The sequence below is a fragment of the Seriola aureovittata genome, chromosome 10 (genome assembly GCF_021018895.1).
Source record: "Seriola aureovittata isolate HTS-2021-v1 ecotype China chromosome 10, ASM2101889v1, whole genome shotgun sequence".
Lineage (NCBI taxonomy): Eukaryota > Metazoa > Chordata > Actinopteri > Carangiformes > Carangidae > Seriola > Seriola aureovittata.
In genome coordinates, this window is record NC_079373.1 from 4,165,535 (window position 1) to 4,192,352 (window position 26,818).

General features: G+C 39.2%; 2 protein-coding genes across 2 annotated transcripts; one reads left to right on the forward strand and one right to left on the reverse strand.

Annotated features, from left to right (window-relative positions):
• Positions 1–725: 725 nt before the first annotated feature.
• Positions 726–7,673, forward strand: ric3b (RIC3 acetylcholine receptor chaperone b). The gene is made up of 6 exons (XM_056387934.1): positions 726–979; positions 2,059–2,285; positions 3,402–3,480; positions 4,411–4,504; positions 5,035–5,165; positions 5,946–7,673. Exons 1-6 carry the CDS (start codon positions 859–861, stop codon positions 6,443–6,445), a joined length of 1,152 nt encoding a protein of 383 aa, XP_056243909.1. The 5' UTR covers positions 726–858; the 3' UTR covers positions 6,446–7,673.
• A 666-nt stretch (positions 7,674–8,339) lies between these two features.
• psma1 (proteasome 20S subunit alpha 1) lies at positions 8,340–12,950 on the reverse strand. Its single transcript, XM_056387935.1, has 10 exons — positions 12,840–12,950; positions 11,933–11,977; positions 11,749–11,850; positions 11,231–11,334; positions 11,040–11,128; positions 10,633–10,703; positions 10,370–10,499; positions 10,030–10,109; positions 9,568–9,672; positions 8,340–8,610 (listed from the first exon to the last, which is right to left on the reverse strand). Exons 1-10 carry the CDS (start codon positions 12,840–12,842, stop codon positions 8,551–8,553), a joined length of 789 nt encoding a protein of 262 aa, XP_056243910.1. The 5' UTR covers positions 12,843–12,950; the 3' UTR covers positions 8,340–8,550.
• Positions 12,951–26,818: the final 13,868 nt, after the last annotated feature.

Genomic DNA, 26,818 nt, shown 5'->3' on the forward strand with positions numbered 1-26,818 from the left:
AGAATAAAGAATAAAAGCTGGGAAAAAAACGAATTAATGTCTGCAAAACAAAAATGTCAGTTACCGTGGCAAAGAAATGAATCAATGTTCGGCAAATGCAAAATATATTCAGTCTAAGATAAGTAAGTAATATGCTATGTAGTGTATTACACATCAGAATCATTGTACAGACTCAAAACTGTTATATATCTCAGTGATTATACAAACCTGCAGCTCTGGATTCAAGATTTTACACACTTCAGTTTATATCAATCATTTAGACTTATCCCAGGGAATAGTAGAGTTAGTAGTTAGTTTCACCTCTTACAAAAAACATTCTACCTGTGAGAAATCCAATGAGTGGGTTTGTAGGTGCCCAAACTTTTTTCACATGCCCTTAGTGCTGTTTTTACTTACAGTTTTTTTTCTTCTTGTTTAAGTTCATGAAATAGAAAGTAATAGTGCATTTTACTTCTTACTATTTACTTATCTCCCCTTCCAAACAATGATGGTAGAGGATGTAATTTGCCCAAACTTTACTTTTATCTTTTTATGGGCAATTAAATTAAACAAAACTGTGAGAGGAATCTCACAATTGTTTATGCGTCGACATTTCCTGAGTACATAAAACCTTTTCTATATTAATAAGTGTTAATTCTCAGGCTGCTGTACCGCTCATTAAAATCACTCAGACGGTCCTTTGGCGCCACCCAGCGGTGAAATACGGTAGTTACAGCCCAGGTCCACTTCCGCTCCTTCAGCCAACACAAGGAAGTCCAGCCGAGCGACTTCAACCTGCCCCGCTCCTCTGCTCGCTCACTGTGTACCTGTCAGAACCCGGCGTTTCTTCAGTAGGACGGTGACCGCTTACCTGTCGTCATGGTAATGTCAACGTTTCAGAAGGTCACTCTCGCGACGTGTCTCGTGCTGTGCGTCGCGCTGCTGCTTCCCAAACTGCTGCTGTCCCGAGGGAGGAAGGATGCTGCTGAGCGGCCGGAGGGTGCGTCACCGTTAACGGTTTCTCCTGGTCGTCAAAACGCCTCCAGCTCGATGTGTGGAGGCTTTTCTGGGGGAGGAGGAAGGCTTTTAATTTACTGGCTTTTATAGCGGTGATATAATGTCTATTTATTTTGTACCTCAACAAAATGTTTACCGATGGATCATCGTTGTTGCAGTCACATTTTCCTCCCTGAAGAGGGCGCTAAAATACCGACACCTTCATTTTTTTTTTTTTTTTAATGATTATAATAATACGTATAAAATAAAGATAATATTAAGCCAAGTAAAAATAACACAATCTACTAATCTAATGATTTTATGTCGTGCATGTGTGTACTCTTTGCTTAGGGCTAGTATAGTGACTAAATTTCCCAGAGCTCCATTTACACCTGCTTGTTTTGTTTGACAGACAGTCGAAATGTAGAATATATTAAATTTACAAAGATAAAAAAGTAACATGCTACAAATCCTCAATTTGAGAAGCAGGAACCAGAGAATGTTTCACAACTAATCAACAAATAAACCTTTATGAAGTAGGGATTTATTGTAGGGCTGTATTTTCTAAACTATTAATTGTCTTTTTTCAATATCTTTTTTTAAATACCTAACATATATTATTTAAATATCAAACTGAATGAACTGAAACTGTACTTTCATTATCCATCCTCTTAATGGAGTCATTTTAAGGCTTGATGCATCTTTTCGGCTGTTGAGTCAAACCACCAAAAAAACGTTGTTTATGTTCTTTAATTATCCCTGTCAGTTTCAGTGAGTAAAGGGCTCTATAAAAATGTCACAATACAACTACTTGTATGTCCTTGATTTAAAATACTTGACTTCAGTTTACAAGCTCATTGTTCATATCCAGTTGTGGCAAGAACAGGATATTTATAACATCAGACGGTTACTTAAATGGAAGCCACATTCAACAGATGCTGCAGATTTAAAAGATTAGGAAGTACCAAAGAAATCCCTTCATTACAACCAGTCAGATACTGAGTTTGTGTTATATTCTATCTGCTGTTATTTATGTTGTACATTAGTCACGTTTCCTCTTCACCCGTCTTCCCCTCCCTGCAGGTTCTGGTCGTTTCCCTCCGATGGTGCACCGTCAGACGGCCCCGGAGGGCCGTGGCCAGAGGGCTGCGAGCGCTGGCTTTTCCAGAGCCCACAACACTGAGGCCATAGCCAAGGCAAAGGGAGTGGGAACGGGGGCGGGAACCGGAGGCAAATCCAACCTGGCAGGACAGATCATCCCCGTGTACGGCTTCGGGATCTTACTCTACATCCTCTACATATTGTTCAAGGTGAAATCCTGGAGACGCAATACACAGCTGATGTGTGCTGTAAAAGTTTTAATACCACAGTACTTTGGTATTCCTTTAAAATGTTTATTTTCTTTATTTTATTTGAATGCACATTGATTACTCCTATTACGAAGCATATATACACGAATTAAAAATAACCAAAAGCTTGTGCAGTGGAGGCAGAAAGCTGAAAGCATATACAAAGACGTCTAAAAACCTGAGGCAAAAATAAACAGGATTTCATTTAATGGAAATAATATGTTTAAAAGTCCTGCATTCAAAATGTCACAGAAGGGCTGGGTAAGAAACCTCAGTACTTTTTGGTACAGACTGAAATGTATCTGTAGCTCAAAGTATTAACTTTGGCAACCTGGCAATGAATGTTAGACATTTGTAATCTTGTTTATTTATTCTTTGATCTGACATATTCCTTATTTTTCCAATGTTGTTTCATTTGGCCAAGTTCTTATAAGGCTGCTTGACAAGTTTAGTATTGCAAACGTAGAAGTTTGGTGTTGTTGCATTGAAACTCAGGGTTCTTATTGGTATCAAAATATTCCAAACTACGGTAGGGCTGCAACTAACTGTTACCTTCATTAACAATTTATCTGTTCTCTCAGTTAACTGTTTTATTAATAAAATGTCAGAAAATTGTGGAAAAAATGATCATCCCAGAGCCCAAAGAAATGTCTTCAAATGTCGTGTTTTGTCCAAAATCATATAGAGATATTCAGTCTCTTACTGTAGGAGACTGAGGAAACCAGCAAATATTCACATTGGAGGAGCCGGAATCAAATGATTTTGGCATTTTGTTCTTGAAATAAAAATTTGCCAGTTGATTTTCTGTTGAATTTACTACTCGCTGCAGCTCTAAACAACATTTGTTCCCTTATTGCATCAAAATCTACATTATCAATTTCTAAATAAAATATTTCAAATTGAAATAAAAATAAAACCATGAAGCACAAAATAAGTAATTAAATTCTACTTTAAAAAGTAAGAATGATGTTTGACAGACATGAAGGTGAGTGTGGAAGTGGTTTGAACACAGACAGACACGTTGCTGTGAGGTTTGTTGTGATGTGTTGTTTTCAGACTTTGCTGTCTCCCTGTTAGATCACGTCTAAAAGCAGCAGCAAACCGACAGAGAGCCGCTTTCCTTCAGTCCGCTCAGAGAACATGAAGAGAAAGATCAGTGAGTACCATCCAACAACAACATACTCGCTCTTTTAGCATTTAGCAACTTTGGCACTTACTTCAATCTCAGTTCTTTAACAGTATTGTAGCTCTGTATGTCTCTGAACATGCTGTACACCTGCCTGTCCAGCCGTTTGTTCTCCCGAGAGCTCATGTCGGTTTGTTCTACCACCTGGACGGCCCTGAAGGGCGGCGTCGGCCCGTTTTCTGTGCATGTTTCCCTCCAGACGAGGCACTGGGGTCAACTCTAGCTGTGACAGTTCTAGATTTAGCCTCATCACACAGTAACACGTGTTATTGATTAATTAGTCATTTTAATTGTCAGATGAGGCAAATAAAACAAATAATAATCAAAATTGTCAAATAAACATAGTATGGTTGGTCCTAATTATTGTTTTGTTATGTGGAAATGAAATCAATGACTTTTTTGCTATTTCTGGTTCGTTAACTACTGAAACTACGAACATCAACGGAGAGGAATGATTGTTTATTTTTATTTTACCACTGCTTCCATACTGTAATTGAACCCGTTTGACCAGCTCCACCACTGTGAGGGCAGCCCAGACAGTCACCACCACCACACACTTGACCTTTGTGTAGTGCACGTTCAAGAGCCCAGGACGAGAACTAAATTTCTTCCTCTGGTAGCTTTGCTGTCGTTCATTTTCTTGCAGTGTGAAGTAATTGGATGAATGTCGGTTTTCTCCGGCTGTGAAAACAACAACTGCACATTTACTAAACCATTTCCTCGGTTGATTTTTATCTGTATTGTAGTTTGTTTGAGCTGAGATTGTGTTTAAAACCTGTGGGAAAAACTGCACCTGCCTGCACAAGTCGGTCTATTAGATACTTTCCTCTTGAGGTTAACAGATCTGGAGTTTCATTTGATCGGTCTCACTCTTCACCTCCTTCTCTTTCTGTCCTCCAGCTGACTTCCAGCTGGCTCAGCTGCAGGAGAAACTGAGGGAAACAGAGTTGGTGATGGAGAACATTGTTTCCAACGCCCACCACAGCCCTGACAGGTGGGTGTGTGCCTCTGCTGAGGGATCATCATATCATCAGTTCCCCTCCCTTCGTTAATGCAATTCTAACTCATACAATAATGTATTCCACAGCAAAGAATGAGACAAACATGACCCTCCCATAAAGGTCATTTCCTGTTGTTATGTGGGTTGTTTTCAACACTTCCATGTGTGACTGGACTGCATATTTAAATCTTATTAGTTTATAAGTTTAAAAATGAATTACTCATTACTATCAGTTACGACAGTATATTTACTTCAAAATATGAAAGTTTATCTGTTATTTTTTTTACTTTATTCTCACAAATATGAAACAGCTGTGTTAAAGTAGTATTTCTAGAAAAATATAAAAGAAGCTTCTTGTTAGTTCTAGAGTCCCGGATTTGCCTTCAATTAATCAGTGTATAATTATAGTAAAGAAACGTGGTGTTAAATATGTAAGTTTAACTGTGAGGTAGATCAGTGGAAACAGTGAGGATAAGCTGCACACGTCATGATGACGAGTGTTGGGTTTTGTGTCTGTGCTGCAGGGTGAAGGGAGTGATGGCCGATCAGGAGGAGAGCCTGCTGCAGCAGCTGACCGAGATAACCCGGGTGATGCAGGAGGGCCAGCTGGTGGAGGGCATCACGCCAGAGAAGAAAGCCCAGGACAACTGGGAAGGTACCTGAACACTGCACTACTTTATAATGTTGCATCAACGTAGAATTGCTGTATGTGTAAGGCAGGAATTCTGTTTTAAACTCCACCTCTTACCACCTTCAGGATCAGACCAGTGTCTCTCAATGTGTCCCATGTCTTTAAAGCAGGAGATGGATCATGTGAACTCTGTTTCTGCTTGTTGGTTCGTTTAGTGATTTTGGTCAAATTCACCATTTAATAGTAAACTGGAAAAAATCTAGTCGAGGAAATGATAAACACTGAAGGCAAAATAATGTGTTGTGGAATAATTTATGTATCTCAAACAACTTTCATGTCTCTGTAAAGTTAATTTTAATCACATTGTGCTGACAGGAAATCAATCTGATATCTTAGTTTAGGAGTTTACATAAAGACTAATATAAACTACAAAGTCATAATGTGACACAGAAGAGTGTCCCAGCTCATTCTTGTCATTTCTGTAGGTCCTTGAAATGTTCCTCATTGGTTCCTCATTCCATCATTGGTTTATCATAGTGATTGTCCTTAATATGAGAAACAAAAGAAGAATCATTTTCTTTCAAAACACTTTAAAATATTATTTATTTTTATATATATATATAATTACACTTTTTCACCAACATTGTTCTGTTTTGCAAATGATTTGTCGGCCCACTTGAATACCTCTGCAGCCCTGGTCGGGAACGATACATGGATAAGGTAATACATAGATAGGTAGGTCAGTGAAGGTGCAGCATCATGGTTGTTGAATAAATGACTCATGAAATTTCTCGACACTCACAGATTATCCTGAGCAACCTCATCAGTACTGGCAACAGTCCCGCTGCAGTTGTCAGCACAATCAGCCGCACCACAGTCCACAGACGGAGGCCGAGGCTGAGAGGACTGAGGCCGACGGAGCCAACCTGGTGGAAGACATTCCTGCTGAGGATGTGACAGGTGGAGGAAAACCTGAGGAGGCCGAGGATCTGAGCACAGACGCTGTGAGAGAGTCCGACTTTACAGCAGCGAGCGAAGAAGACATGAGGTCAGGGAGCGATTTAGGTGTAAACGAGGGCGCGCACCTACACGAACACAAGGAGGGAGGGGGTAAAATCGATCTGGGTGTCCCAGAGGAGGACCTGGCCGGAGTCCTGAAGGAGCTGGAGCTCACACTGAAGATGACGTCCATGATGGAGCAGGAGAAGATGGAGGACCTGACCCGGCCCGTGGAGACAGAACCTGCCCAGAGCCAGGTCAGACGGAGGAACAAGAGGAGGAGAGCAAAGAAGGCCGCTCACTGACTCTGACATGACGCGTATAAACTGGAGCCTGGTGTTTGTGAGGACGGCTCCTTTTTTTAAATCTGTTCCCATCAGATGGGCAGTAGCATGAGCAGCTTTATTTATCTTTACTTGAAGTGAATAAGTGAGCGATGTGTGAACAGGGCACAGCTTTCATCATTAATATCAGCTTTATTTACTGGCTTAGAAAGGAATACATTTATGGTCTTAAACCTTCGAAATATACTCAACATGTTTCTTTGGAAAAACAAGGGTCTAATTTTTTTAATGATCTCAGTCAAATATGATAGAAGTCTGCACAAGATAGAAGTTCGTATTTTTTCATTTAATTTAAACCAACAAGTGCAGACAGGATTTCTTCAGGTCCAGATTTTATGTAAAAAAAAAGAAAAGAAAATGTTGACAACCAGTATCTTGAAGTGCTGCTGGCTGGGAACAACCCAGTGTTTATATGTCAGGGAAGTGTTGTAGTGTGTGTACTTTTCATACTTGATTTCTCAAAGCCTTTATCTGAGCAAGCATCAGTTTCTTTTCCTGTAAAATGACCTAAAACTATTGCGTTTCAGATCTCTTGCATTAAAGGTGGTCATACGATTTATAAATGAATAGAAAACGAGACTGAATCGGGCCAATTCAAAACACACTTGTTCTGCAGATTGATACGTTTTGGAAACACCAGGAATAAGTCATTTTAGCTCAGATCAGGACATGTTTTTCTGGGCAGGAATTATGCAGCTGATGAAAACTTAGTTGGCAACAAAACCAACACCAATCATTATTGAGGGGTTGTTCTTTTATCCACTGTTTGTTCATGTGTTGAACTAAACTCTCTGCGGATAAGTCACTGGTTTCAGTTTAACACCTTTATATGTGAATAGACAATAAATGCACTGCAGAAAACGGGACAATGTATACGGGGCATTAATAGTGTCCCCTCTGTCTTCTAGAGAAACAGTGTTTGTGCTGGAGAAAATGTGTCCTCTGTACCAACAATGTTTTAAGTGTTTAACAAACCTGCTGTCTTCAACTCTAAATGATTTAAATATTTTTACTTTTATAAAACTTATTTATTTATGAACTGTTCAGAAAAGCACCTGAGAATACGAATCAGTGATTAAAATACTGTGAATGAAATTTTCTGGGCCCTCTGGTTTCTCCAGTTTCAAGACTTAAAGTCATAATCTGTAACTTTTCCACATTAAAAAGTCTAAAAATGACTTGACCTATGTTCTATATGTTGTCGAGTTGTGTTCTTACATTATCCCAAATGCTTTCATCAATTCTCAAACCAGAAAAATCTGTCATTTTAATCATGGCAATACTCTGTGTCATTTGGTCGCCTGTCAGTGACATCATATCCTGGATGTGCATGCGTTGGTGTTGTGGTTTCCTGCCAGAAGCTCAAAATGTACTTTTATCTAGTTTTAAGCCACATTTTTAAGATATAGTTTTTACACCTTTGTCGTTTTCAACTATATATTTTAACCTGATGAAGGATTTTAGTCATTGGACGACTGGATCTTACTTTATCAGAGAGCTGAGTTAAAGTTAGACAGCTCAGCTCCCAGCCACCATGTCCGCTGAGCTGCGTCAGTCAATCACTGAGTTTTAACATGAAACTGCTGTATTTGTTGTTTCTAGTGGTTTTAATCCCCTGGTCTGTTTGTTATGGAGAGGAAGACACCTCTCTGGATAATTCTGTGCTTTTAAAGTTTGATGTACTTTACTTTAAATTGTCACAAGATAAAAACTGTAAACAAGCCGTGTCAGACTTTTGAAACTCCATTTTTATTATTTTGTTAACTGCAGATCTGATCTTTTAGATACTGAAAAAGATTCTGCTGTAAGACTCGATGTAGGTCAGATAAATATGGAATGAAATGAAATGCAGCAGCACAATTCAAAAAAAGAGTTTATTACTTGTATAATGGACTTTACTCATACAAAAGCAACATCACACTGGTTGATGTCAGCAGAGAATATTTTGGATATTTGGAACAGTTTAGCAAGTGGCACATCAGAAAAACAACTTTCCCCTCTAAGAATTACTCTGGTGAGTTGCAGTTAAGTGTCAGGTTGGTCTGGGATCTGCAGGAATCGCTGCCTCAGTGCTCCATTGGCTCATCGGGTGCCTCTCCAGCGGGTTCATCTGCAGGCTGGGCAACCTGAGACACACAAATGTTCTTCAGTTCACAAAATTCAGAATCTAACGCTGATAATGTTCTGATAATTTGTGTTTAGTGTTGCATAGATATATCAAATCTCACTTTATCATCGTTTTCAGTCTTCAAAAGTTAAATATTTGCCCTGAACCTGTATAGGTAGGGCTGGGCGATATGGCCAAAACTGTTATCAGTCAATATTTATCATGATAAATGCCACATCGTTTTTTTCTTTCAGGTTTAAGGGCTGATTTTGGCTCCTGAGTGAAAGTTGAAGAAACCAGACAGTCAACTGGTTCTATTTAGTCAGAACATGACCAAACACTTGCCAAACAGTAGAACATTAAAAACTCTGTAAACGGCCTAAACATCTCCAAACTACTAAAGTTGAGTGTCCTCTCTCGTCGACGATATCTTCGTTCTCCGAGCTGCGTTCTGCTTTTTCTGCAGTGTCGCTCATTTTGCCTTATTTGTTTACTCCTCTCCAACTTCCAGCCTGTCGTCCTCTGCGTGCGTCTGTAAATAATATCACGTGCTGGCCTGTATGTATACCTCTCACCGTGCATCCTAACTTGCACGGTACAGACCTCTATTCCTGCGAAATGATTGGCCGGTTGTGATTTGTATGTGGGTGTGCTATAAGCATGGAAATGGATTATATGGAACATTTATCGAACATTTTTAATGTTTCTATCAAGGAAAATAATCTTGCAATGGTTATTGCCATTGTTTTATCGCCCAACCCTATGTAGGTACATGTGTTTTAACAGCACATGCTAATGGTGCATTTCAATGAGGAGCCCAAACTAAGAGCTAGAAACACATGTTGCTTTCAGACTAATCCAATCTGTCATAACTTTGTAGCTCACAACAAAAAAGGAATTTTATTTTTTTTCCCCTAAATGAAACCAAGCACAAGTCCAAACTGGACTCGATCAATCATTGAACCCTTAGCAGTACCTTTCTCTGTGGCCTCTCCTCCAGTCCCACCAGGAACGGGGCAACCTGATCATCGTCATAAATGATGAACTCCTTGTCCTTCCCCACGATGCCAATGGAAACATTCTGAGAAACACAGGGAAAATTTACTGATGAAATAACTAGTGGAGGAGGCATTGAAAAAGAAAAAAAAAAAAAAGAAAAAAAAAAAGATGGCAACATCTTCAGTGTCTTTTCACCTTCTGAATCCCTTATTTACTTCTATAAAGGACATGGTATTTCAGAGGTAACAGTCAAAGAACTAGAAATCAATATTACTAAACAGATTAGACACTTCTTTGCCATTTGGCCGAACGACTTGACTTAGGTTTTGTACATTGTTTCTTCCAATTAAAAAAATACAACACTTAATATGAGATTTGTTAACGTACACCTCTAAATCTTAGAACCAGATTCATAAATAAAGCTGTAGATCTGATGTACCTTGGTGGTGAGGTCCTGCTCGGTGGGGAGGGTTTCTCTCAGAGCACGGAGGCCATGCTGCACCAGCTCATTCAGTTCACCTGAGAACAAAAAATACCAAAGGTGAGATGAAATGAGGTTCTTTCAGGTGTCAATCAGCAGGTAAAATTCAACTCTTTGCATGCGTTTGCGCAATCATGACCCTTAAACAAGCTGAAACGATGAGCAACAGTGATGATCAAATTATTTACAGATGTCTGATGCATGAATAAACTGCTTAAAGAAGACGCAAAAACAGAGCTCCTAGTTTCAACAGTTGAAATAAGAGTATGCAAGAATAGCAAATTAAATTCCATTTTACAGTCAGAAAACTTGTCCATGCATCTCTCCAGGTAGGTGCGTGCAGACTGAGAGCGCGCTCCGATCGACATGGCTTTGCAGTCAAAGTAGTTGGCTGATGGGCAGGTCTGGAAGATGTGAGGTCCCATGTCCTGGGTGACACACAACAAATTAACAAGAGCAGTGGTCAAATTTCACAATATATACCGGAATTGTACAACCTTTATTCTTTCACAGGACACAGAAGTAAAATATCTGACAAACAGTGCGAGTGAGCAAACTTACATCAAAACCAGCAATGAGGAGTCCTACACCATATGGCCTCCTTCCATACCTCTGTGTTGGGATTTGGGTTTCTGGAGTTTCAGTCAAGGATCACGGATAGTCACCCTTATTATTTATTTCTCTGACAGCTTAACAGTCGGTAGTTTGTTCAGTTCCCCTCATTCACACAGGGAAGCAGCCCACTGACACATATACAGAGGAGAGGGGAGTATTGCTCAGTATTCTTACAATCTGACACTGTGCAGGATCTCTTACATTTCTAATACCTTCAACTGGCAAGACACTTTGACAAATTGTCCCTGCATTTAGAGTCAGCTGTTGTTAATTTCTCATGCTGCCTATGAAGTCTTAACAATAGCATGACATTTATACATTACAGAACTTCAAGCCAACATTAGAGAGGATACTGCTGCCAACAAGAGAGACGAGACGTGACGTGGGGAGGGGCCTGTCGAAGACAAATCTGGAGTCCAGGCACTCCTGACGCATGAAGTTACTGTGGAAGAGACAGTGTTGGTACTGTGTAAAACTAAGTACATATTTTAATATACAGTTTTACTGACGAGTTCCATCTAGACCATCAGTGTCTGTGACTTACCAGAGCAGTCTGGCGTCAGCAGTAAGTCCAGCGATGGAGATGCCGATGTGGTTGTCAACATGGAGGATCTTCTTCTGGTGGGCAGCCAGTTCAGACTGGGCTCTCTGCAGAGACACAAAACATGATGCATCAATCATGTCTGATCAAATGCTTGTCATTTGACTCACAGCAGTACCTTGATAAATGCTTGGCAGTTCACATCAGGAGGGACCTCATGTAATATTAATGCAACTTCAGAGTAAACTGACACTCGAAAACACACCTCTGACCCAGATGGCTTCTGCCTGTGGTAGTTAGCTTGATGATAAAGGTAGATTGACAGAGTTCCTGCCACAGGGTAGGTATAATTTATTGATTTGACAGTAACATACAGTATTGTAGAACACAGAACTGTCTTGCTAAATTTGGTTGAATATAGAGTGGATATTTGAAATAAAATGGACAGTGATCAGTTTTGTACTAATGCTCTGAGACAGAACGTGACTGAAACAACATGAGAACACTGAGGAAGATTTTACCTTTAGGGCAACCAGGACTGCATGGGTTTTCGATTTGAGTCCTACGGTTGCAGAGCCTTGTTTCACTGCCTCCATGGCATACTCGATCTGATGAATACGGCCCTGTGCACAAATTAACATTGTTAACATGTCATGCTATGGCATGCCAATAATAAAACAGAGGTGAAGTCAAACAGCAATTTACCTGCGGGCTCCACACTGTCACATCGTTGTCGTACTGATTGCGGAACTAAAGATAGGAAAAAACAATACATTTGAAATTGGTATTAAAAAAAACAAAAATAGACTCATTACATAACACATGGGAGCTGAGCTTACATAGTTGTCTTGCATTATCAGCTGCTTTCTCAGATACAGAGACTACACAAGACTCTGAACACGTCTACAGCCCGGACTTTTCTAGACATAGGTTTTAAATTACCAACATTACTGAATAATTGATTATCTCAGCTTTGTACACAGCCACTCACCCACTCACCATAGACAATCAACAGAGAGCATCAGAGAGCAGGCACCAAACTAGTTAAGGTTATTAATAATACTGTGCAGCGCTGGATCCTACAGAAAGCTAGCTCACATTAGCTGGTTAAAATGACCAGCTACTGGAGTTGTGTGTGCTGGCCTCACAAAAATAAGTTATTAGTCTGAGGGAAATCGAAAGTAAAAGACCCGACATCACTGCTGGTTTGAGTTATGCTAACTCCGCCTGTACTGGCTAAATCCTGCTAGCTCCTAGCCGGCTAAGTACATAGCAACGGGACTGCGATAAGTTATTTGGCGTTATATTAAAATAATCCGGGTTAATCATGAACACGATTTAATATTGTATCATCCGACAAATGTTAGCTGTAAACCGTTTCTTTGAACACACAGTGAGTCCAGTTAGCATCCGTGCGGCTAACGTTAGCGGCTACTGAATGTGTTTTGCTTACTCACAGTGCAAAAGTTAGCTAACTACCAGCACCTTTAAAGTCAGTAAATGACTCACGTTTTCTGAATATCTTGATACGTGCTGTGCGATTTATTTACTGTGCAGACATATTACATGATGCTAAGTTGAACAACGTATATTAAATTTCATTCATTCTTACCATCTCTGCTTTTAAATGTGTCGTCTCTCTCTGCCGGTGCTCTAATCCTGACTTGATTTATTTTCCTGGACGCGACGTCAGTGAAAATAGTAGAGCCCCGATTTTGAAATCATCGATTGAGTAAAGGGGCGACTGGCTGTGCTATTTTATCCCATTCATTTTAAAAGCGAAATGACGAAAACGGTCACAATTATCAGTAAAGAAGACATAAAAAGGCCAAATATATATTTTAAAACTGATTTTCACCTCGAATAAAAGGTACATAATCAATGATTTTAGAGCTTGACTTTAGATTTTTTTTTTCTGGATAATTTTAGAATGAACAGTTTTACGTATTTACACGTTGTGGCATTATAATTTAATATCTAATAATACAATGTCAATTTTACAGTCAATAGTTTCAACATTTTCTTTGCAGGGACTAAAACTGCAAACAATGAAAAACAGGTTTAATATTAGCAGCTGAATTAAGTGCTCTATGTACATTATGTGGAGATATGAGACAGAATTAGATCTTAATCTTAATCTTTTAGTCACTTCTCAAAACTTTATGTGTTTTATCATTGTTGTTTTTACAGTTTTATCTTATCTTATTGCTGGGTATTTTATTACATTTTATTTTTGTGTTATTTATAAATGAATGATTATTGCAGTCCTTAAATGTCAATTATGTAAAGCACTTTCTAACTTTGTTTTGAAAAGTGCTGTAAAAATAAAGTTTTAAGTAATTTACTTCCTGTATCTGTTAACGTCCTTCTTTTTTTCTGGTCTGCTCTGCACTGAGTCACAGTGTTTTTGTCTGAACACTAGGTGGCAGCAGTATATAGCAGCAGCAGCAGTGTATTAGAAGAAGACAGTGTGGGTGCTTCACTGGGTTGTGAACATGGTCAAAGAGCACAAATTCCTTACTGCTGTTTCTGCCATTTTTTCCACACATAAAAACTTCCAGAAGACAGAGGAAAAAATTGTCCTGTAGACGACAATGGTGGGTGTTTTACATGCTTGTTTGCAGACTTTTCTTACCATGTCTGCAAGCATGTGTCAGTTATGGAGAGGTCAGTCTACTTTAGATAATGAAAATCCCGTAATGGCAGATTTACACTGCAATGATGCAGGTCCACATTCACTTTAACTGAGTTTAGATCAGTTCATTTTGAATTACGTTTATGTTTTGATTTCAGCTTACACAGTAATACGGTAAAACCGATTTTGTAAGAGTGCAACAGTTCGATGTTAAGTCACCGGTACATAAATTAAAGATAAATGACAACAAACTGGACTTTATTGGGCCCAAAATGAAATTTTTAGCGTAGTCCGTGATACAGTGTCCTCCTTATAATGTCATACTAAACTAATTCAGTAACTGAACATACTGATAGATAAATAAATAAACTGAATAAAATTAAGCATGTACTCAAGATAAGGTTTGTGAAAACTCACAAGCACAAGGAAGTTCATGTGCTGTCTGCTTCTTTAAATGCCACCCATCTTAATAATTCACATATGTTATTTCTGTGCCACAGAACACTTCAGTCAATACTTCTCATCCACTGTGCTTTTCTAAAAGACAGGACAGGAGAGGTAAACATATGACCTTTAAACTGGACTGAAAGATATGCTCTGCTGCGTCGACGCTGAGCTGGACTGTGTAGTTGGTGTGGAAACAAAATTAGGTTTAAAACCTGGTTTATGTACAGTAAGCTCATTTCAGTGTGACATGCCACAGTTTGACAAAGTCAGCAGCTTATTTATTATCTATGAAGCAGCCGCTGATGCTTCCTCGATCTGATGGGATTTTTTTATTCTTGATTTCTTTCTTTAGGAAACTGTCACCAACTAAAAGCGTAAAAGCTGGTTGATCTGTCTTATCTGCAGAAATAAATGTAGATTAAATGTAAGGAAAAATGAATTCTTAAAATAGGCAGAACTCCCCTCCAACTCAGTTAATTGTGAGACTTTGAATTGCTGTGTCTTTTTAAAGACAATATCTATTTATTAACAAAAGATCACAATAAAATATCCTATTGGAATATTGCAGTGACACCATGCAATGAGGCTACTACACTGTGTATGTATCACTTGATGAGTATCAGAGAAATGAAAAGTCCTGTATGGAAAATTGCAATAATTGTGGCAGAATTTGCAGGTCAGTAAATGAGAGGAAATCCTCATGGATTCAGTGTTTGTATTGGATTTTAGCTTCTTAAAGCTTCTATCGGTTTGCTGTGAAGCAGTGCTTCTTAATGTTTTTCCCATGTGACCTTTTAAAAAACGAAGCAATGCTCAGTTGCCACCCCCCTTCCTTCACGGTCGCATCTGTCTACCAGCTGTAACCAGTTCAGCTGAAGACATTTTTTTTCAAAACTCATTTTGTTCCTGAAAAAAGTAAAATTACAAGAAACAACAAAGACTTTTAGCAACATCTGAAAAAAGAAGCATAACTTTGTTTGTTTTTTTTCTCCTTTCCTCATCTGTTAATCATCTAATGACCCCTTTATTTGTGTGTCCCGTTGTTGGGCCCAGGCTGGGAACCTCTGCTGCAAAGTTATTATTATAATACACTCTAATCCAATGATTCATGCAAACCATCAATAAATACTCTTAATGGCAGTCTACCTACTGAATCCTAATAGGAGAATGACTGAGTTGTTGCAGTTACAGTTTCTGTCAGGAGAACAGATGATGTCTTTTAATGGTTCTGGAGCTCTAGTCTTTTTATGAGGGATGTTATATGATTGTGGAGCAACTCTACAGGTGCATAACTGCCGACAGGTGTGGGGCAGCCATGCTTCAACATGTACAGGCCTATATCCTCGATGACTCGACAAATTCTCGGTCGTCTTGAAGTGTTTTTTTTTTCTTAAGGGATTCTGTCACTTTCCGTGGTGCAGTCAGAGAAATGCCCACTGATGGCCTCATCCTCTCTGTGTCTTCTCTGAGCTTGGCCATTGCTCGCCTTTTTTTTTTTCTTTGTTAATGATATCTGATGTACCCTTGATCCAGGAGGAGGGGGGAGATGAATTAGTAGGGCTGTGCTGACGAGCTCTCCTCCCCTGCCAAGGCAGCGGCAGCACAGCGGCGGCGGCGGCCATTACATCAGCGCGCCAACCTCCTCCTTTGTGATTGAGATTGTAGGAGCTGTGCTGAGCTCAGCATGTTTTTTTTTTTTTTTTTCCTGGGGGCCTCATTTAACTCTGCCAAACGGCCCCCCGTTTAATTTTTCAAATGGAGAGCAGCCTGAGTCACTCTGTGATGGGTCCAAGCCACACTGTGGACCCTGCTCTCGCACGTGGTGGCGGGGGAGAGGGAGCCTGAGGTGTTTTAAAGAGTAGACGAGTGTGAGTGCACCCATTCCTCTACCCATTCATGGTTTCAGTTTGTTTTAATCACACGGCCAGAGTGTGATCCCCTGCCTTTTAGACAATGAAACAACTTATATTTGATTGAAAAAATAATATCTATTTTTACATGTGTCTAATCAGCAAAGATTCTTTATTTTTACTTTGAGCTGCTGCTTCATGAATGACCACAACACATCAACAACGTACACCTGAGAATATATTGACCTGATACAGAATTAATTGTGCATCCTGAGTGGCTTAAAATCCCACAAGTCCCATCCCCTTGTTGCTAAAAATAGGTCAGCGACGAGTTTTAGCCTGGAAAATGACTGGACTAATGGGAAGGGAAGGTGGCAGCTCTGCCAAGGTTGCATTAAGCTGGCAGCTGTCCTATAACAAGATGGGTCAGGGGTCAGCAGCCGCGCAGCAAACGGAGGAGAGCCACCTCAGAGCCCCTCCCCTCCAGAAGTTTAATGAGTGTGAATACTGTATGTTGTCACTGACTTCCATATTTCTTACAGCAAAAAAAGCCAGAACATACATGTGAGAGAGGAGGTTCACTGTCGTCAGTTTCCTGGTGTTGACGAAAGTGCCTATGCAGCATTTCAGTGACAATAGCTGAACACGCTTTTTCTGGCTCAAAAAGAAATGCAGTACATTGTGTAGCACTTAATAATATCAGCAGCTAAATAGATAGTCTCTTTGCTCAGTCTATGGACGTAAGAATAGACAGGTAACAGGTATCAAGCCACACGTTCGGTGTCTCTAGAATAATTCATACCACAGAACCTAGTTCACTTTAAACCACCTGCTGCCAGCAAGCCCCCACATACATACATACTGGCTTTTAAGTCATGCACATTGTCGGCTAACAGAAATCGTGCTGCTGTGAAATGAAAAGTGATGGCCTAATATACTCTTCATTGTAAGAAGGAAATGTGGTCCTGGAAGAAGTTGATTAACAGTAATTAGAATTTTCCTATCCATCATTTTCATTGTTTTAATGCCAGGAAATGGAGCCACATCAGTGCGCAAGAACCAGAATCCATCATTTTAATGCTCCGACTGCATCTTGACCACAGAGCACAAGTTTTCAGACTTTCTCAGGAGATTGCACTGGTGCTATAGGGGTCACAGTTTTTAACACATTCACATGCAAATATTGTTCAGTAAGTCTTTTGTTCAATGATTTGTTCAGCATGCATTGGCAATGGGCCGGACAGAAGTTTTAGAAGAACAATAAATTCTGTTGGCTGCTCTTTACAGTTTTGCCTCTGCGACCTCTGAGATGAGGACTGACTCAGCTGCAGGGAAACCCCTCTGCCTCTCAGCGTTGCATCTGTAAAACTGGAATATAAGATTCCACAGACTCCCACAATTTGTTGGTTATTTGTTTACAGTATGGTTAAGTGTGATGTAGACCTCATGGGAAATACAGGCCCATGCCTCTAGAAGAACCTCTAGCCTTTCTGCTTCTGATTGTGCTTTCTGTGTAAGTGAAAGGGACAAAATCCACTGATCACATTTTGTGTATTCCAAAGATTATCTGGGGTTAATATGAAGCTTTACAACTCTGTGTTAGACAAATCATGTTACTCGAGTTACAGCCTTTTCACTACAAACTCCCTCTTTTTGTTAATATGCCTTGACTGCAGCTCAGCATGGAAGCACTGAGTTTTATACTCAGATGATTTTATCTTGGGAGACACTCAACTAACCCTCATCTGACCCATTCATATGGTTGAATACTCATATTAGCTTCAGTTGAACTTTGCAGATGTATTTGTGCACTAATTGAGGATTGTGGATTTGGTCTTTCGTCACTTACATGGGCAGAGTATTAATGGGGAATCCTGTAATGTCTAGTTTGAACAGGAAGGATGATTACAGCAAGCAAAACTCATTTCAGTGTCCACGCAGTCACCTGAATATTTTTATTCGACACACATGACAAACAGAACCTCCATTAAACCGCACTAACAGCATGTCTCGTTTGTCATTGGTTCATTAGTTTTACAATTTAATGTTTTAATCTTGATTACCACAAAATGTCACACATTCATCTCCAGAGGATAATAAAGACTTTAATGAATTTTCAACTGGTAACATCAACAGGTCAGAATTTACACTTTTCCAACACTTGAATTCACAACATACGTTAAACTGAAGAAGAAATGCCCATTTTTTTATAGCTGTATTTTGTGCTGAACACTTTTTAAAAAAATGTTCAGTTAGCGGAGAGAGAGAGAGGGGATGATATGGAGGAGAGGGCCCAAGCTGGATTCAAACCCAGGTACTGCAGCAAGGACTCAGCCTTAATATATGGTACACTCATAACCAGGTGATAACTCTGTGCTTAACATGGTGGCACTTAGCTTTAGATGTACCCAAAATACTATAATAATGTTATAATTCTAACAGGATAACAAGCTAACAGGCTAACATGCTAGTGTAAGGAAGCAGCCACTAATCAGAAGGTCGTGGTTTGATTCCCGGCTCCTCCATTTTGCATTTCGAAGGGTCCTTGGGCGACATACTGAACCCTCAATCGCCCCTGATGTATCATCTGTGTGTGAATGCGTGTGTATGATAGAAAAGCACTTATAGGGAAAAGCACTGTATGAATGTGTGTGTGTGTGTGTGTGAATGGGTGAATGTAGCTTCCATTGTAAAGCACTCTGAGCAGTCAATAAGACTAGAAAAGCGTTATTTAAATGCCGTCCATTCACCGTGTTTTCAGCTGTTAAGATGATTACAACCACTGTGAAACAATTTCAGTCTTGTCTTTATCTGCTTGACGCACCTTTTTTTGGTTTCAGCTTAACATTTAGCAAAATAACACACAACATAGACTTAACCTGAACTGTAAATATTGTGCTTGACAAAACCAACCATGCGTATAATTATAAATAGACTGAAAAGAGTTGCTTCCATCCCTGTTAGTGGTTTAGAATCATAACCACTTGTTCTCATTGTCTCGGGCGACAGGGAAATACAGTAATGCAAAGATGTCTGACTTTTGATGAGCCCGAACTAATTTGAAAACTAATGCACCCGAACCATTTATTCATTCCTCATCTCTTGTGTCAATGCAGAAGCATCTGATGATGCCAAGCCCACAGAACGGAGACATCCAATCATTACTTTGGCTCTCCAGCAAATGTTTAAGCATTAATTGCATTTGCTCATCTAGCACTGCAGTTTTGGAATAAAACTAATGTGAGTAGCCACTTTTGGAGCATTGTCTTCTGTCAGATCTGCACTACGCTGATCCGTTTAATATCTACAAATTATAACAGCAGTAAAAAAAAAAAAAAAATCCACAAATCAGCTCTGACCTCATGATTGATTTGATTTACACAGATTGTCAGTCTCTTTCCACGATGACACATTATTTGATGATTGAAAGAGCTGGAAGAGGCTGGGAGAGGTTTACGGCTCGGCTTCATTACGAGTCACCCCTCTTCATTTTCTTGTCACTCCTGATCGCATTTTTCAAGACGATGCTGTATTTCACAGTGGATGAATGTTTTACACAAAACCCAGTTTACTGTGTGATGCATCAGTCTCATTTCTGACTCGTGTAAAGTTCAGTTCAATGAGCTTCACGCTGACGTCACACATGTATTTCCGCTACTTGAGATTTTGGCACAAGTCAGTTTAATGGTGAGAGTATGTTACTAACAAGCAGACAAAAGAGTAATACTTTATAATCAAGTGCGTTTCACTGCAAAGTGGATGAAAAACAACTGGAACCTCCTCAAAAGCAGCTGCTTTTGTAGCTGGTGTTAAGTTACTATTTTAAACAGCCAAACCATACAATGACTAATTCATCTTTATGTACTCATCTATCCTATATTCAGTGGTCAATGTCATGGTGCTTACTGGCTGACATATACGACAGTACTGATGGATCAGCCAACTTTTAATATGGATATTACATTTTCATCTGCAATGTTATTACATGTTAATATTACTTTTAGCTCTGGCCTCCTATAAAAATGACCAGCCTAGATATCCAATTTTTCAGTCTATTTATTTTGGGTGACCCTTCAGCATTAAGTGGCTTGAATTCACCACTTGCTGACTGGTTCCAGACTGCCCTCATATTAAGATGGAAACTTGTAGTTAAAGAATGGAAAGCCTCCTGTAATTGTAATTACAATTTATTTCCCATAGCCATGCCTGGAAGAATCTTGTGGCACCCCTAGATTGGACTGTAGCATTTCTAATGTCTTGTCTACCTGCCTCACTCCATCAGTGGCTCCGTTCTCAGGTCTCTGCACCTGACTGTAGGTAAATGTCAGTAGCAGTAGCTCACTAGCTAGCTTGTTTAATACTCTTAGCTTTCTTAACTTCAGAGTTTTTGAATTAGATTATGTCAAGTATCTACGGATGAATGCTAATGTTAACTAGTTTCTAACTGAAGCCTTAATTTACAGTTTAGCTCATTAATGTCAGCTAGTTTTTAACTTTCGACCTAAGTTACAGTTTAACTAACTAATGTTAGGTAGCTGACAGCGTACCCTTTCATTTCCAATGTTAATTTGACATTTCATTACCAATATGAAATGTCATATATGATCTAATGTTAGCAAATGGTGGTGCTCAGTCATGAGCAGGGAGACAATGGAGGATTAGTTGTTGTACAGACATGTTTTGACATAAATCGAGAGTTTATTATTTAATTTGGTGAGGTGGTTTAGTTAGTCTTTTACCTTGAACATGAGTTTTTATAATAGACGCCCTCTTTATTTTCACTCAGGAATTCAGGACTTTTACCTGTTGGGTAATTAAACAATATTGAAATATGTGTGGCCAATACCTCAGTTCATTGAGGCACGTGCCTGTGCTGTACTGGATTCCCTTTCACCCTGGAGAAATAGTTGACCCCCTGATTGTCATTGTATAATTCACACTGTCTACAACATTTATCATACAGGTTGCTTGATTAGGTGGAGGACTATCAATTGAAATAGGGGCAGTTCTGTTTTTAAATATATCATGTGTTTCCAGCTCATGAAACTAACAGTAAACTTTACATGTACATTTGGTTGGAATACCAATTGAAAAGCAATACTGTAAACTTTTAAGCATTGTATGCATCACAGTCATGTGATCTTTTCTTGTCCTCATCTAAGTATGTTGTCTTTTGTTTATTTTTTGTGTGTGGTTGTTGTTGTATTTATTATAGTTTCCTTCTTATTCTATTTGAACTTTCCATGTCTTTTGTGATTGTAAAATTTTGTTTATTGTGAAAATAATAAACTATAATCATTCAAAAAAAACAACCAATTTGGATATTTAAGAAGACACAGAGGTTTTCACATATAACATGGTATTGTTAAATGTATTTCTCTTTTTAACTACATGACATTACCATAAAAAAATAATAGTATATTAATAGCAATAGGGTATGACAGTTAAATGAGATACAAAATATAGGAGATATAGAATTGCTCCAGCAATGATTGGAGCAATGGATTTATACTCAGAAACTAATTAAAATATTCCCCTGCTTTAAATTTGATGTGATGTGACCTTTGTGTGCTTAATGTAGAATTTATATGAAAGCTTGTGGTTTAGTAAGGGCATGCATGACTGATTTAAATGATTACAGGCTGCTATAAAAAGATATTGAGTGATTTGTGAGAGCCATTGCTATGCGATCATGTCATTGGCTTCAATGGTGGGATTTATCAGGACATTGTCTAAGTATGAATCGTTGGTTACAGCGAAGCAAGCGTGACATCAGATGAGGACAGGGAGGCCTGCCAATCAATACTCACAGAGATGTATAAGTCCGGCAAACAGTCTCTGCACAGAGGGATTCTGGTTCATAGTGAAAGGTTAGCTCAATTTGATATTTATGCTATCTGACTCTTGGTCTTGGCTGTTTTGGGAAATCCAATGAAATAATAAAGTCTAGACATATTTGGGTGTCTTGAGGGAATCCTTCAGTCCAGCGTCAGTTTAATAATGTCAGATTTTTTTATACATAAACCTGTCAACTGGTGAAGTTAACTCGGCATTGACTTGTAACTTGTGTGATTTGGCAACTAATGGGCAGGAGACACTTTGGTGGCACCGTTTAGGTGGGTGTGTGATCAAGTGTTGTTCTGGAGACACCTGGCTGCTCCAGCTAATCTATTCATTAAACCCCCTTAATGGCCTCTTGTGCGTCAGGATCCATCATGTCACAATAATGGCTTTTACGAGTGAAGGGCGCTTTTAACTGCATTTGACTGATTGGAAAAACTGTCCCATTTCTGGTGAGCAGAAAAAAAACGCAATGGCTGAACACACCATATTAATTTCATTGCCATGCCGGCTGAACCATTAACTGGTAGACTCAATTACGTCAACGAGGGCGACATAACAAGGGAAAGAAGAGGTTCACGGGTCAGGAATTTGATGGTCCACAATTTGAGATATTTCCCTCTGAAAGGGAGAACGAGCTCTCCAAAGGATGATGAGTACTCTTTGGCAAGGCAAACTTGTCTTAGGTAGCAGGAGGTACAAGAACAATGACAAAGAAAAAAAGACAGAAGTAATGAAAGAACATGATGCAAAAAAAGCCTGAGTGAAAAAAACTTTTCACAAAAGATGATGTAAGAAAGGACTCAGTGTACTCTGATGAGAGAAAAAAGAAATTTACAGGAAAAAGATGATGACTGAGACCTTTCCTGAAAGCTGCTGTTAAAAAACTGAATTTAGATTTAGATTTGGGTAGAACAATAAATAATCTACGGATACATATTTTTACCCATTGATGAAGATTTTCCTTCTTGGTTTCATTGTTACTTGAGCATCATTGAGTCACACCAAGAGCCAGAAATTTCCAACTCTCAGCTTTACTGCAGAGGCAGAAATGATGGCAGATTCTTGGGTCTGGGCCAGGCTTTATAACCGCATAATGTTTAACTTTCTATAAATACCACGGGATGCGGTCCAGGTTGATCAAGTGTGATTGAATCTGAAATGACTCCAAAGACGAGAGCCAAGTTTCCTTAAGATACTTCAGAGGAACTGCTTGCCTCTGCCCAGCTTTTAACAGGGCACCAGCCTGAGTCACTCCACGGTTTCTTAAGGTGCATCAGAGTTATTTGAGCAAAAATAATGGTCACAACACACAAAAACTCAAGCAGGACTCTACACTGCTAAAAGAGATAGGTAGTTTAATTGACTGTTTGCGAAGCCCAACACTCATTATCTATTTATGCTATGCTTGTCAAGCTTTTTGTTAATATGCAGTTTACAAAAAGAACTGTAGATTTACCATCAAAATTTTAAATTACTTTTGTAACCATGGGTTCTTGTTCAAGGCAGAGAGAGAAAAGTCTTGTTTCTTGTTTCAATAACTGTGTCTGCGGATTAAAAATGACAACTGTTGCTGGTAAGCATGCTAAAGCTAATGTTAGTTCCATGAGTTTGTCCAAAAGACTGTGTGAATATTAATGTTTGCAGCTGATATGTTTTAAAACAAAACCCCATAAAAATGGTCTTACACTATGCACTTAATAGCTACATGCATAAATCGGCATCTATTTATTCAATTAAGTAAAAAATCTAAGTAAAAAGAGCTTCTCAGATGTAATTTGCTGCTTTTCTTTGTTTTATATCTCAGATTAAACTGAATATCCTTTGGGTTTTGGACTGTTGGTTGGACAAAACAACAGATTTGATGATGTAACCTTAGAGTAAATCAAATTAGCATGGGCATTGTATGGACCAAACAATTAATAAGAAAATAATTGGCAGAAGTAAGGACTTCTTGGTCTGCACCCATCTAGTTAATCCAATTGAATCATTTAGGTTTATGCTCCTTCTCAACCTCCATGTCCCTCCAAGGAACATCGCCCAGCACTGCTCTCCCTGCAGACAAGACAATCGCAGCCCAGACTGTTCTCATCTGTAGTTCCCCGATCGTAGAGCATGCTACCAATTCAGGGGCATCTCTATCTTCAAGAATCTCTTGAAGACACATCTCCTCTCTTTATACCTCTTGCACTTCTTAACACTGATCTCCTTCCACTTTGTCTTATTGAACAGATTTAGTACTTAATTACTCCAAGGTCTCTTACTGCACTTAAGTTTTTGTTTTCTCTCTCACTCGAAAGGTGCTTTGTATAAAAGTGTCTGCCCAATGATTAAATGTAAATGTACATGTAATAATTCTGTCTGGCTGCTTAGATCCACACTTGTCCATATTTTCAAACAGGAAAGACACAAAGTGTTTGACGAATGTTACTCTATTTCAGGTAATGTTAGCTGAGCTTACTGGAGTGTAAAAGAGCAGGACACAGCAGCTAACGTTAGAATAAAATCTAATAGCATTCAAGACTCTTCTCCACAGAGTGAGGAAATTTTGTGGGAAACTTTCTCTTTTAATGAAACTGGTAACCCCGCACACCCTTGAGCCCCATGGACACTAATAGAACAAAGTTTGACAGGTGTGCTGTGCACAGTTACATTTGCTAAGCTAGGAATTGACAAATAATGTTGGGAGAGGAGTTTAGTGGACTGTCACTTACTCAGTGTTGGATTCAACTTCAATAAGCATAACTGATGGGACATGTTTGAACACTGCTGTCCTGCAATTACTGTATTTCAACACCTAGTTTGGATTGGTGCTGGATTCATTTTGACGTCCGTTTGTAAGGTTACAAAAATGAAAAGAATGAGCTGTGCTGTTTGTTTCTGTTTTTGCATCATCGTCTAGGACTGCAAGAGGTCCTGCCTTTTATTAGGAAATGAGAGTGGATGAAATAAATGATTGAGTGATTATCATAATGTTTTATATAGTCAAGCTGGCAAGCACAATCGCTGCACAACTCAAATTCAATTCGACCACATTTGTGCTGGTCAGGTCACTTCATTCATTATTGTGTAATCATGATAAATAGGTCTCCCAACAGGCACTTTTCAGAAGCACAAACCCTCCTTAGTGTTGTTCTGTTCGTCCACAGCATTTGTAAGTGTCTAGCTATCGACTGCTGAGAGGTCTCTTTTTTCTGGTTTGCTCCTTCTTCTTGAATGAATGTGGAGCAGACGTAAGCCCAGCCTTTCAGACAGTGCCAAGAGGCCGACATCCCTCCCACGTCACGATGCTCAAGGCCCCTGATTGATGCTTTGAGGTTTCAACAATTTAATGTAATCTCCCTAATGTCTGGGGATAAACAACGGCAAGCACCTGGAAACTTAGAACAACCTGCTCCTTGACATTTACATGTTTCCTTAACTGATGACTTCCTGAAATGTTAGCATGACCTTCTGCTCAGCCACTTGTTCTGCCGGTTTTACAGAGAGAACAACATATTCAAGAGTATAACACCTGTTTCTAAAATACATATCCTCCACTTCAGCCTGTTTCTGTTAATCCTGGTGGACACTCAATCCCAGGTGTTTAAACACAGTCACTCGACTCCCTGATGTAAAACCACAAAGTGACACCAGCTCCACCATTTGAACTTGTATTTAATCAGGTGGCGAGCTTCCTTTGTGGTGGCAAGGCACTGATTAGATTTGGAGATTGAGAGCCATTACAGGAGGCTGCAGCTGGATGATGACTTAAGTGCTGTTTCGCTTTCCTTTCTCTTCAGGAAGTGATTTATCTGGATGGGCCTGGCCTTAACTGACTGGGAGGTGCCCAATGGTGAGCAATACCATTCATAGATCATATCACCCTGCTCTGACCCTATCAACACTCTCTGTCCTCCCAATGGTGATTTATAGTTTCTGTACAAGTGAAAGTATGACATTACAATACTGGTTACATTCACAGCTTATTAGATGGGATCTTACTTTCACTTGTTCTTGTCTTTCACTTTGTGTGTCCTGTTTCATGTTAGGGTGACATGTTGAGGGAGCTGTAGCAACTAGTTGATTAATAGATCAGTCAACTTGTAAAAAAAGTAATATGCAAATATTTGGATATTGAATTGTTTTAGCCATTTTCAAGAAAACAAATCGAAAAATGTTAAATATTCTGAAGTCAATCGTCAATCACATTAAAGGGGCTATTTGTACGTTTTTCTCTGCCGCTAAACATAGTTTCTTGATTGGAGCAGGTGGTGGTGATTGTTGCTTGACAACAGGTTCAGTCATCGTTGTGTTTACAAGACAAGAGGTTATAATATTCCCTCTGAGCAGATACGTCTTCAGGGCAGGTTTGAGGCTACAGTGAGTCGCTATCAGAAACTGACTCGATGGACCTATCTGGTTAGCATTGCTAACTTCAGTAGAAGAAAAGACATGATAGAGACAAGAGTTAACTCTGGTGTTGCTTCCCACCACTGGAGACAGTCAAGGGATAAGTAAAGGAGTAAAGGAATGAAGTTTGATAGAAAACTTGTGAAGTTTCTCTTAGACTGGTAAGTAAACAGCTGGCTGTGTTGCAATAGCAAAATGTAAAAAAAGCTCTAAACTAAATATCTTTTGGACTCTTGGTTGGACTCAACTTTGGACTCTCGGACATTGGGAGGATATTTTTTCGCTAGTGTCTGACATTTTTTAGACGAAACGATTAATGGATTAATTAGAAAACATGATCATTTAAAAAAAAAAAAAAGGAGAAACAATTGAGAAATAAAATGTAAGTTGTTCGAATGAATTCAAATGCAGTCCACTTAACACAAT

What these genes read in the sequence shown, in the direction of transcription:
- ric3b (XM_056387934.1), top strand. Translation starts at nt 859, where the DNA reads ATGGTAATGTCAACGTTTCAGAAGGTCACTCTCGCGACGTGTCTCGTG. An exon ending in GAACATGAAGAGAAAGATCA is followed by an intron (nt 3,481 to 4,410) that starts GTGAGTACCATC and finishes TCTGTCCTCCAG; the next exon opens with CTGACTTCCAGCTGGCTCAG. An exon ending in AGCCCAGGACAACTGGGAAG is followed by an intron (nt 5,166 to 5,945) that starts GTACCTGAACAC and finishes CGACACTCACAG; the next exon opens with ATTATCCTGAGCAACCTCAT.
- psma1 (XM_056387935.1), bottom strand. An exon ending in CAGTCCTGGTTGCCCTAAAG is followed by an intron (nt 11,335 to 11,748) that starts GTAAAATCTTCC and finishes GTGTCTCTGCAG; the next exon opens with AGAGCCCAGTCTGAACTGGC. An exon ending in GCTGACGCCAGACTGCTCTG is followed by an intron (nt 11,129 to 11,230) that starts GTAAGTCACAGA and finishes TCTCTTCCACAG; the next exon opens with TAACTTCATGCGTCAGGAGT.